The sequence below is a fragment of the Phallusia mammillata genome, chromosome 2 (assembly GCF_965637545.1).
Source record: "Phallusia mammillata chromosome 2, kaPhaMamm4.hap1.1, whole genome shotgun sequence".
Classification (NCBI taxonomy): domain Eukaryota; kingdom Metazoa; phylum Chordata; class Ascidiacea; order Phlebobranchia; family Ascidiidae; genus Phallusia; species Phallusia mammillata.
In genome coordinates, this window is record NC_137253.1 from 13,211,392 (window position 1) to 13,224,382 (window position 12,991).

Genomic DNA, 12,991 nt, shown 5'->3' on the forward strand with positions numbered 1-12,991 from the left:
TGTCATCGAGTGGACAAATTTATCCAAATAATACACAAACACCTTGTAGATCGAATAATGCACAAACACCTTAACAGTGTGTACACTTGCAAGCTAGCAGCAAAACAAACAAATAATACCTTTCGTGAGAACTATACTTGTTGGTGTAATGCTTCTGCAGATTTGCAGAGTCGTACTTAATTGTAAATCTATATTTAAATTCTAATTAGTTATAACTTTTTAATCTGAAGCATGTCAAACTGCACCATGTAAGCAAACGAGATGGTGTTGCAAAATTCGTACATGTTAATTTAGTTTGATTTCCTCGAACAATCGTGTTTTTGTCCCTGGTAGAGCACAGCGGAAGCATTTTTACGACCTTACCCGCTTTCACGTATCCACCCAAAATAGCATCACAATTCTCCGGCCAATAGGCGAACGCACAAAAGTTTGACCCCTGAGAACTTTAAAAGGTTTTCCCAATTTGGTACAATGCGTGTGCGATAAATCATTCTTCCACGTACTGTCATGATTGTTAGTCACTTGTGACTCCCTAAGATTCATCTGTTTGGCTGCGTTTCAACCGATTTGTATATTGAGGCAATTGTAATGATATTTTTTAAAAACAAGGTCCAGTTGCGTGCTGACTATTAGTAGTAATAAGAACTTTTTGGCATGAATGTATCACAATCAAAATTTGGGTGCAAAACTATTTTTATGTAATTAACCCTATATGTACATCAGCTTGGTTGGCACCTCATTTTAATCAACCGTTCAGTCTTCAATGTCTTTCTTTTTCAACAGGGTATATCAACTGACGTCATATTTTACAAATTTAATCAATTACCTACACCGGAAGACAGGCTCCTTAACGAAGGGTATTGATGCTGAGAAAAAATGAAGTAAGTTGCCCTATTTAGTTCTTTGTCATTATGTGCCAACTTAGGCCATGTCCTTCAACACGTATGTTATACACCTGTTATATTTTATGCTAAATACCGTTTGAAAATGTGAAACCTTTACATGAACTTTCTGGGAAACCACATATTTTAGGCACATATAATAATGCCGCATCAAATGAATGGTATTTACGCATGTTGCTGTGTGGTGTTGCGTATGTGCTATCGTACGCAACAAAACAACATCGCTTTTGTTTGCTGCTTGCTAAACAACACAAATATTATTTGAAATGGCAAAACTGTTGCCTAATCGAATTGGAATACTGTGCTACGCATAACCTCTCAATAAAGAACTCACGAAGCAAACTATTAACTAATAGAAACTTATCATGTAGTGTATATGGAGATGAACAACCACATTTTACCTGTTGCCAAACGCACATAACATTTTCATCAACTGTACTTAAAACAAAAACGTACTATCAACTAAACTTTAGGACTCCTGTACCAACCCTAGCAAGCACATATTAAATATAGAGATGTAATATGTGTGTTCCCGATCCTTTCAACGGGTGACTCATCCGGGCTGCTACGTAGGCACCTAACAACGCTACGCCGTACGACTAAGCAACAACTATCTTCGTCTATACATGGATTTGCTTTCAAGTAGGCTTAGCAGGTGGCAGCACTTTGATAGTCTAGTGTTCTACTACTGGTTTAATTCACTCTTCAGCTGTCACCGTGCGCTTACGCGCCACATAAAACGTTTAACGCAACGTCACTCGACTAATTATGACGTAGCCGCTTGCTCGCTACGACTGCTTCCGCCACTGTGCACAACGCAGTATATCGAGTGTAGGGAAGCCACTTTGATAATTAATTGTAGGCAATTCGTCTACGTTTGTAGCTCGTTGCAGTATTTCTTCGGATCACGCGTACTGTGATGCAGGTGTACATTTATTTTTTGACGTGATTTTAAGTGAAAACAATAACTGTATTGTGCATTAAGGTATATGAAGACAACACTAAATTATTGTAAATTTAAACTAACGTGTCAAATGAAAATGATAACTTTAAACGAATTGGCTTTTACAGCGAAAATCACTTTCTTTATTAGTTTGACATCACCTACAGTTACTTCCTTATTACCCAAGTTGATTTGTAGGAGACCGCACCACGATGACCAGGTAACGTTAGTCTTTAAAAACGTCCGTAAAAAGCATCATATACCCTTTCACGTCATAAACTTGTATCACCTCACATTGCACCTTGGTTAACTTCAGCTCCGAAGCATGGATAATTTTCCAGGGGAAAAACCTTGCGATATCTGAATAACACAGATAGGAAGAAATTATGGGGTAACCACTGAAATGATAAAAGGTAGCCGTTGCTGCTTACTATAAGTAAAGTTAGTATAGTTGTTTATGTATACGTTTCCACTATTCAAGTTTTACGTGGAAAACACTTTGTGAAATGTTTCAAGCGCGTCTGAAAATTACAGGTATATCTTTAACTTACAATTTTCACGGAAAATAGCGGCATTGCTCAACTTGACCTACACTGATTTTTGTCACGCGACGTCCAATTGTTTCCTTATACCTTGTTGGCAGGTTGTATGTTGCTGCCAAAATAACACATGTATGATATTGTCTGCAGGTAAAGGGAAGATTTTAATGAGAGGAAATGTTTAAATGTGAGTCAAAAGTCGTATCGATAGAATAGAGAATGAAATTAAACAGAAGTGCAGTTTTGTTGCTCGCAGTTATTGTAAGAAAACCATGTAAGGTGTTCCCAATGCAACTAACACCTTCAAAAAATTTCGTACACAGAAAGAAAATAAAAACAATGAATCAAACGTTAAATCTTAAAACTAAAACGAAACTATACAACGCGATTACGCAGTCATAATGTGCGAGATCATGAAACGTTGTGTAACAATTGTTTCCCCTCATCTTGTAAATATACGTTGGCTGGAAAGAATTTGTTTACCAGGAAGGAAATTACGCATTATTCTGACTTTGAACACGTTTATGTGTTGGAAGAAGAGGGGTTCAGTTAGGTAGAATTATGAAGGAGGTGTTTTTGAGTTGGTTATCGTAACCATCGGAGGAACTATCATTCCAAATATGTCACTACCGTACGTAAATGGTTTAGTGACTAAACGATGTAGATAATTGGTTTGGCAATGATTTTTACACTCAGACGAAGTTGTTTTGTTGGCATGGTTTCCTTTGCGTGTTCCTGGGTTTCTCTTAAAGTACAAAAAACTCCAAAAAGGGAAATGATCAAACCAGTAACATAAAGACAAAGTATTTAAAAAACTACCGAGGATTTGAGGAACGGGTTACATCTTGCCGATATGCTATTAAACACATGTTACATATCAGGGTCACATTGTATGTACGATTCATTTTCAAACGAGGTACAAATTGTTTTGCAACATTAAAATTCGTAAAGCAAAAAAGTGGCCGAGAAAGACCTGTAGTTCTGCCTGCGATATCTGCCAATAACCCCTCCAGCATCAAGTTTTTCTACCGCACGGTGGCTGTGTTTATAACAGCCCTTAGCAGGAAGAACGGAATATCTGTGTGTTCTTCAATCCAAACTCTCCGAAAGTTGTTTTATACCTCGGAGTTGGACAAAGAGCTACAGCAGCGGTGGGGAACCTTTATGTTTATAAAGGCCACCAAACGGTTTACCGACACTCGTTTAGGCCGCACAGACTATTTCTCAGGCCAAGGACAGTGGTGTTCAAACTTTTTGATTTTACGGAATGGTCGTTTTGCTATTTCCTTGTAGAGTTGTAGGTTTCACGGTACAAGCTAAATAAAATTCCATATTACATTTCCACCTTTACTACAACATTCAGGATTTATTCAACCTAGAAACTCGCTTGTTTACAAATATCAATGATCTAAGAGCAGCTTGTGACATCACAGACGAGTTAAAGACATTCGATTATGCGCAAACATTGTTCTTTTGCAACACAATTAAGATTGTAGAACTTTGGGTTGTTCGTAGTTCTACAGAAACCGCTCTGTGTACCACTACAGCACCATTTGGCGCTAGTTTGAAAACCGCTGCACTAGAACTGATCAAATAGTAATAGGGAATAAAGATAAAAAAAACGTTTCTGTCTATTTTTAGCGCTTGGTGCAGCACGTTATATCAACATCCCAAAAAGTATTGTGACATTAAAGACCGCACTTAGTGCCCTAAAAGGCCGCATGCGGCCTTTAGGCCGCAGGTTCCCCACCCCTGAGCTACAGTATATGAAAAAAGGTGTGTGTTTCGCTTGTGCGGTGAGGCTCTACGTTTACTCAAAAGCTTGTTGTCAAGGTGATATAGAACGCATGACAACTTTGTTTGGCTTGTTGGGCGAAGAAGATACGTATTTGTCTTTAGTTACTGCAATACAGCTTCACAATATTGTTTTGGAAAAATTGCAGCTTGTCTCCACATACCGATATGTATGTCGATATCCTAAGGAATTTGCAGTCGCACAAATCCTTTAAATCGCACAAAGCTACCTCGACTTGCTGCCGGTTATACGAAGTGTTCACCAACATTCAAGTATTTCTGAAGTCTTGTCACCCAATGGGGTTAAATCTGTTCGAAGATGGGTATTTCGAAAAAGCAGAATTTTACTTCGAAACGGAACTTCCTGGATCACTTGACATCCATTCGTTAACTCTGACATACATCCTGTGATGGTTTGTCTATCGCTTTGTGCGATATTTTTAGCTAAACATGGTGGGTGCTAAAAACATCGTTTGAACTGTTACAGTTTCTTTTATGTTTTATAAAAGCTTTTACTGACCTTTCTTTTTTCAATGTACGTGACCTCTTAATCGCAGTACGTTGCGTATGTTTTGCTTTGTCCGCGAAGACAGCATACGTTTTCTTTAATCTCGCCTTCTTATAAGTTTGTTTTCAACATGAAAATGGTCATGGTATAATTTAAAAGTTTACTTATCATCATTTATGTTACTTACTTGTGTATTTCTCCTTTATTACAGTGTTTCAGAAACCTTTTTTTATCCCTTAAGTTCGACTTATGGTGGTAAATTTGTCAAAATTAGTTATATTTGTCTTCCGGCACTTAAAGGCTGATGACACCGTGCATTGAGCTTCATATATAAGTATTTCATGTTGCATACCTATTTGTTGTGACTCGAGTCTAGATTACATACAGAATACGTATGGAAATTCATTCAGATTTGTTACCCTATCTTATAAACCAGAAACACTTTAACAAAAAACACGTAGGCATTTGTTACTGTGGTGTTTTTTTGAGAGTAATTTTCTTGTTTTTCAACTTGATTCGTCACAACATCACACAAATTCAAAGTTTCAGCGCCACTGTTGTCGGGTCATGCACTTTCAATGCCTAAATATAACATAACGCGAAAAACGAAGAATGTTCTGTACCTCATGCTGGAAACCGTATTTGTATTGGACTTTGGCCAAGGGTGGAAAAGTTGTTGCGTACGTTAAGACGGATCAAATGCCTAGATTTAGACATCGGCAACGAGGAAGTAAGCTTTTTCAGCACTAGTGCTGAAATTAACATTTGTTTCGTTAGGGTTTGTGTAGAAACATATAGTCGAGCATAAATTGGGCCATTATTTGTCAGTCGTGCATGAAATGAATAGTTAGACTGAGTTGTCACCAGGCAGCACTACATGTAAGTAATATGTGCATATCGAGAGCAGTTTTTTTAATTTGTCTTGCGTTTTGTTTCACTCATGCTGGAGTGAAATGAAATATTTAGTAACGATCGCCAAAGAAATTATACTCTACTTGTTGTAAAATACATTTTTTTGCAAAAGTGGAAAATATACATAGGTTTGGAGAGCGTTTGAAAATGAACTGCAAGACTTGTACGTTACAAGACTACACGTACACTTTTGTTGATCAATTTTTGTCTTTTAAAAGGGCAAAAGAGTATTGCCTAAAGGATGGAAAAGTTCTCGCAAACTTGAATGAATCACTGTTGCCAAGAATTGCTGATTGCTGCTACGTTTACAATGACTTTTGGGTAGATCCAAGTTTAAAGGGCACAAACGGAACGTGCGCTACGATACGACCACGATTAAAAAAATTCCAAAATGCTTCCTGCGAAACTAATTACATGTTTATTTGCTCTACTCCGTCACGTCAAGTTCTGCCTATTTTCGGAACCGGCACAACAACTTTAGTCACTGACACAACGACGTCGTTTAACGTCCAGAACAATTTGATTAGCAGCTCGGTTGGTGGCGCTGTTGCTTGCCTAGTTCTGCTCGGAGTATTTTCGACATTTTGCTACTGGCTAGGCAGGCGACGAACTGAGCAGCGGTTTGCCCAGGCCGGCATAAAGCGCACTAACCTATACCGGAACAACTCAGCCAGTCTTCGAGAGATTGAAGAGCGTGTAGAAGCAAATTACCCCGGCCAGCAGGATCACCATTATTGTTAGTAAGTAGTGTTTTTCCCCACGGCGAACAGCAATTAAGCTAAAAAAATTACACTCCCGAAAAACACGAACGTAACCCAAGGGTACGCGGAACTGCCGGTTGCGAACTCATTTGGCAAAGGCAGATTAAAGTGAGGCCTTTAACTCGTTGTTTTATATCGACTGTTTAGATTTTCTACTTGATTTGCTTTTCCCATTAAATTCCATTTTAGTTATGCTTACTTGAAACTAATTACGCCTTTGCAGTGTCGACAACAACTTTCGGCAAAGCAATACCCGAAAATACGTGGATATTAGTGGGAATGATTCCTGCAAGGAAGCGGCCACCTCAGCATCAGCGTCCAAAACCAAACCTACCACGCTTACGTGAGTCACGTTTTCATGTTTCTAACCGAGGCATCTAAACATCTGAGTCATATTTGTTTTGAAATGTGCCCTGGGTTTTGTGTGTATGTTCAGGAAGTGATGTTGCAAGTTTTGTTACAGTGTTACTTCCAACAGGCAAGCTGTGGAAGGTGCAGATTCATATGTTGACATGAACAAAGACGACGTAACTTCATCACCTTACCTCGAACCAATGAAGACAAACACAGTCGACCTGGCTTCGACGGAATACGAAACTTTTTCCCATCCCTGATCAACAGGAGCGTTGTATTCGTAATTTCTAAAGTTCATACTTCGTTGTCAAAAAACAACAATACTACACACATTACTAATTATATGCGTTAAAAGTCTTTGAAGCAGGGGGAAGTTTACCTTCAAGAGGACAAATATAAGAAACAATAGTTTTGAATTTCTCAAGACATAAATATATTACATGATTCGGTTTTTTTTTTCTCTCCAAACGTACTTAACCTTGATCTAGCACAAGTTTCGTATTTTAAGAACCTTTTTGTGTGATTTAGATAAGCGAATACATAGGGATACATTCTCTCTCCGAAAGCTAATGAGAGGAAGCTAAACTAAGGGATAAAATGATGGGAGCCTCTGTTTTGCTGTACAATGCTCTTATATGCCGCGTAAACATAATAAACTGACTTGGTTTGTACAACGAGTTCAAACAGGATGGTTGATCTGGCAAATTTGTTGTGTTACCACCGCCCAGCAGTGGGTGTAAACGGAAAACGCATGCGCACTCCTACGTGAAACTGGTCTTAAAAACACAATGGGCTCAAAATGAACCGTTTATGTGCATATAACAATTACGGTAATTAACATATATATGACTGTAGTCTCTTACGTTAGGCATCAAGGTAACGGGCATGTTAAAAATGGGAAAGTATGGCTTTAATTAATTATCGCTAAATGCTGGGATTTTGTTTCAGTATCGGGTTTTAAACATTGAGTTAGGCGAAATACTGAGCAGCTATTTACTGAGATTACCAGATGTCTAGTGACAGAAATTATTACGTTGGCGACCGTCGTCAAACAGCTAGGCAAAATCCAAGTAGGACTGCATATGAGACATACGAAAATCCACAAACTGTTCAACCTGCACCTGATGTATGTTCGAGAAATTTGCCAGAAAAAGGTAAATTATCTGTTTGCTTGCTGCTCGACATGTTTACTTGTATTTCCACGTGTGTTTCAGGATCTTCAAATGAAATAAAACGGAAGAAAATGAACTGTCAAACTGTTTTCAATATTTTTGCCTCCATCATGTTGACATTGTGTGCAATAAGCATCCTTCTCATCTACACGGTACAGTATAACTTTTCATGATACATGACTCAACACAACTTTTAAGCTTCTTACGATTGCCAACAAAAAAAACAAAAATGGTTGTGTGGCACTCTTATGCAAGTGTTTTGGGTTTGTGTTTTATTTCTCGACTCACCGCTTGTTTCGCTGCGTACTTTTTGTCATTCTAATTTCGTAAGCGGAAACTATTGGATCATAATCACAGTCCTAAACTTTTTCGCAAATATTTTTACACCCTTTCAAAAAAATATTGGAGTGAATTATTGTTCGCCAATTTCTGATCTACTGCAATCCAAATCAAATAGATTACATATAAGGTATTTTGTGTTTTTTTACCTATAAACGTGCATTACACATTTAGACCCAAAAAAAGTTTATCACACAAAATAAACTTTTTTTTTGTTTTGAAAATATATACGACTATCGACTGAAATATTTGCATGTGTTTTTATGATGCTTTTTAGAAACCAACTGGTGTTTCATCCACACCCGAAGAACAGGGTGGAACACCTGGTAAATAAGAGTTATGTTTCCTTGTTGAACTGTTAATTGCGAAATGCCTTTACTTTATTGCAGAGACACGATTTAAATCCTGCCAAGAATTGCTTACAAATGGTTTTGCATCATCGGGGGTGTATGAAATTGCACAAAAAGCTTATGGAGTGAAAACATTTCAGGTTGAACTTTAGTAAACAAAACACAATAGCCTAGTTGAAATAAATTAACCTGCGTAGGTCACATCGACATTTCTGTTGAGATTTAAAAAAATACTTTTGGTGAATTTTGTCAAGGTATACTGCGATATGACAACTAATGGTGGTGGATGGACATTAGTTGCTTCTATCCATCGCAGTGAAGACGATTCTAAGTGTTCTAACAACGACAAATGGTCATATTATCCTTACAGCAGTTACAGACGTTCCAATGGAATAGGTAATTCCTACACCACTTAACTATACCACTCTCACTTAACACGAAAAAATATTACTGATGCCAGGCTCTCCGTCATGGTCGGACGAAAACTTGATGGGCAGCGTTTATAATGCAACTTCCGATGACTATAAAAATCCAGGATATTTTGCTATTAAAGTAAGTCTTATAAGGTGGGATAGTAACTATGACGGAAGAGCCAATCACATGCAAATCAGGGAGTACTTTACCACTTGTTTTGTCGACAGAGTTCTGATGTTATGTTGTCCCATGTGCCCAATAACGCAGACATTACCGAGCTTGATTCTAAGTCGTTTTTGAAGTATTTTACTGAGAATAATTTCCTCGTCAACTATGGATCCTCTTTAAGAAACCTTTACAGTGATTATGTACCGCTCAACAGCCTGGACATTCTTGGTATGCACTGGCAAATTACATCAGCCAAGTAAAATACCTCACATGTATCAATCTGTTAAAATTAGTTATTTTGATAATATGTAACGTTAAATCAATGGCTATAAGTTGTTTATCATAAACACTGACAAGAGGGAAATAACTAAGCGTGTGCGTTTCTTTTCCTTTGTTTAAAGGGATGATAGACAACCTTCGGCCATAGTTCAGACTTTGTTTTACGTGAAACGTAAGCCTTGTGCGGAAACACCACATGCCGTGTATGCTACATGAGACTTAATATGCCATATGAAACTGTGCAGGATTGGATTTCAAAGTGGTCGCCCAAATGAAAACGCAAATCGATGTTGCTTCGATTATTACTGGATGGTACAACTACATATATGATACTGGTACATCCGGGACTTCCATAAATGACGGAGGCAGAAACATGTTTGACGTGGGGAACCAAGTTAGTCATTTTTTTGTTACGATGAAGCGAATCCAATGAAATTTGGGGTGTGATGTATGGATGAGACAAGAAAAAAGACAAACCCATTACAGTAAACTGAGATCAAAGTGAAACATCACACGGTTCACATCTAAATCAGAGTTAATTGACATTAACACAAACCGATTTCTTTATTTTGTACTATTTTAGGTTTACTTCCGTCTTAACAATGAGCCATATACTCAGCTGCAGTACGGAAAGGCATACACGTAAGATTTTGTCGCATAAAAAATCCCCTGCAGATACGTTTTTAAATCATCCTTTTCAAGCTCTTGTGGATTAATGTTTGTTGACGTACTGTACATAATGGCATACGCAATCTGAAATTGCAGTGATTCGAAGACATATCACATAAGCAGCGCTGCCAACTACCCCTTCATCGCATTGGCTTCTGTTACTAATTTTGACGGATATCCCAACAAGTTTACTATGAAGGTATGGTAGTTCGACTGCTTTTTTACAAATGCTTTAATTCAGGAAAAAATACACACACCAATCACTAAGTCACAAAATTGATGATAGGCTACAACTTCACAATACGGGGGTAACTCTGAATAGCTGTGTTAGAGAAATATATCAGGACTAACACATGTACGCCCAGTTTAAACATATTTTTGCGCCAATTTCAGGTTGTTTCCAACACTAGTACAGGTGGTATTTTAAGATACGATTGGATTCATCAGACGCGCAACGGCGTCTATGTGGAAGGAATAATGTTTCACAGTTACAATTCTCCTGGAAAACCTTCTGTAACTTCGGTTATGTTTTGGGTTCGGAGCTATGAAGTAAGGAATGGTATTATTCTTTGAAGAAACATCTTTAAAACCAATAATACGAATAAACATCTGTAAATTGTTCTGTCGTTTAAGCAATAAGATAGTATTATCACTTTAAAGTCCGGTTTGGGGTGATTTTTTAATCTTTTGCCACCAGAAGTGGGGATCTTCCTACAGTTCCACATCATACCCGAGTACATATCCATTGTCCTCAACTAACCTTACATACGAGTTTTCTCTTACTGGGTCAATCAGAAACATCATGATGGGTTACATGCTGTTAAGCAGGTAGTTTTGAGGATGCTAAAAAAGTCCATGTACCTTATAAACGTGCTTCTTAAGGTACTTTTAGGACTCTTACAGACATGTTCTTACAGACAAAGACAACCTATTAACTTTGTGTTTTTAGGAATGACTCCAGTTATGTGGCTAGAAGCGAAGTACAAACTTTACTGTACAAGATCGTTGACTTGTTAGGTACGTATAGCAACGATTTCATACGATTTTTCTTTATAATAGTTTTACGGTACCGTGAAATTACATCATGTAGAAAGGATGTTTGCAATAGGTTTAAGAGTTATTTAAAATTTTGTCATTTCAATTTTCTCGATTTGACATTCGTAGGGAAAACACTATTTCGTGTTCTTTGTTTAAGAACTTTGCAGGCTTTGCAGAACCTAGTTTTTACCAAAGTCCTGGTTTATTATTTCTGCAGGAATGAGAGGTGCAACTAATTGACTTCCGACATTTGCACAGACACACCCCAAATAATCCTGTTACCCAAAGTGTGTTTAAAATCGTTTTGAAACCTTTTTTTAGATTTGCCGGAAAACAGCATTGTTAAGTTGAACCCTCCACAGCCACAAGTGGCAACATTGGTGAAATTTGTTAAAGGGTCAATATCTTACACTGGCAATAACGTTACTGCAGGATATCTGCAATTTGGAGCCTATGATCATTTCGGTTATCCGTATGCATTGTGTCCTGGAGTTAGGTTTGTTGCATTATTGGTATTGGCTATTAAATTTATTGCTTATTGCATACTTTTGGTGACAAATAAGATCAACAGACAGTTGCAACGTTAGAATGCACACTCGCATTTTGCATCAAATCATTGATTTCAAGATGGAAAATTTTGAAAAGTGTTCTTGTATTTAGCCTGCAAAGTGTGCCGGGAACAACGGCAGTTTTTTACTGTGTGCCCCTTATTAACAAAATTGAAAAACGTTGATATCCGTTTTTGTATGTTCAGAGTGAACGAAGGAGCAGACCCTTCTCAATTTTGCATCGGGTCTGCTGATACGTCATCATATCACCGTGATAGGTGTGGGGATTTTTCAGGTAAGCATTATTTGGCAGTTGGTATTTGCAGTATGGACCCATGTTTATAAAGAAAACAAAACGGTTCTAAAACAAAACCGTTATGTATTTTCAGCTTGGGAAACATTGCGTGATCACGTGTTTCTGAACAGATCTGTGTCAAACAACAGAAAATTCCTTAACGACCTTCACTCCACTATTCTCATCTTTATACGCTAGCTTGTTGAAATAGTTAATTATGGTTAAAAATGAAACACAACCGAATATATTAAAAAAATGCAACAGTCTCAATTTCTGCTGCGCTGTGAATGACACCCACCTGAACCTTTTTAAGAATTTCATTAATGCTGTTAGCATATTTTTTTCGTTTGTAGCTCGTTTCATTTGTCAATGCTTTTTATAGTATGTCGTCACAGCTATTGGACGTTTGTAATAACTTACTAGTTTTTCATTATGTGGCAAAAATATTTCACGTGTCAGTCGCTGTACATTTCTTGTCGATTTAATTTGTACAACACGTTTTTTTTTCGTTATCTGTTCATGTTATTTGGAAAAAATGTCGCACTTGTGTTTTAACACTTACGTTCACCTTTAAATGTATCTCTTATATGTTATATTTTGAAGTCACTTACATCTTTTCTTTGTTTTCACCTAATCCCTTTTATTTCCACTCAATGCTGTTTTTCATTTGGTTTAGTTTTCTAGCGGCACGCTTTATTACACTGTCTTTTTTTTCGCCGCATTTTCCGCATCGTTGATCGGCGCTCCCGGATGTGCCCGTTAACCTTGTAAAATTGTGTAAGCCGGTGATTGAGCCGAGTTCCGTTTCGCACGTAAAGAATGAGGCAGTCATCTTCTGGGCGTATAGTGATCGGTCTTTTTTAGTGCCTTCGTTTTATGTGTCTTATGTGTCGTGGTTGGTTTTGTGTACTGGAATTATAGTAAACCTTTCGAAGTATTGTGAGCCGTTATTGCAGGGTTCTGGATCATTTACAGAATTGGGGAGATAGTCTCGGGGAATAGATCA

The 12,991-nt window shown here is 37.7% G+C and overlaps 2 protein-coding genes across 2 annotated transcripts; both read left to right on the forward strand.

Annotated features, from left to right (window-relative positions):
- Positions 1-817: 817 nt before the first annotated feature.
- On the forward strand, positions 818-7,368 carry LOC145213972 (uncharacterized). The gene is made up of 5 exons (XM_080082391.1): positions 818-881; positions 1,996-2,065; positions 5,817-6,338; positions 6,583-6,702; positions 6,838-7,368. The coding sequence occupies exons 2-5, from the start codon at positions 2,058-2,060 to the stop codon at positions 6,971-6,973; spliced, it is 786 nt and encodes a 261-aa protein (XP_079938517.1). The 5' UTR covers positions 818-881; positions 1,996-2,057; the 3' UTR covers positions 6,974-7,368.
- Positions 7,369-8,840: 1,472 nt separating this feature from the next.
- LOC145213014 (uncharacterized) lies at positions 8,841-12,601 on the forward strand. The gene is made up of 12 exons (XM_080081259.1): positions 8,841-8,970; positions 9,035-9,126; positions 9,216-9,384; positions 9,681-9,829; positions 10,019-10,077; positions 10,201-10,303; positions 10,498-10,617; positions 10,802-10,932; positions 11,054-11,121; positions 11,464-11,638; positions 11,897-11,985; positions 12,080-12,601. Exons 1-12 carry the CDS (start codon positions 8,841-8,843, stop codon positions 12,181-12,183), a joined length of 1,389 nt encoding a protein of 462 aa, XP_079937385.1. The 3' UTR covers positions 12,184-12,601.
- Positions 12,602-12,991: the final 390 nt, after the last annotated feature.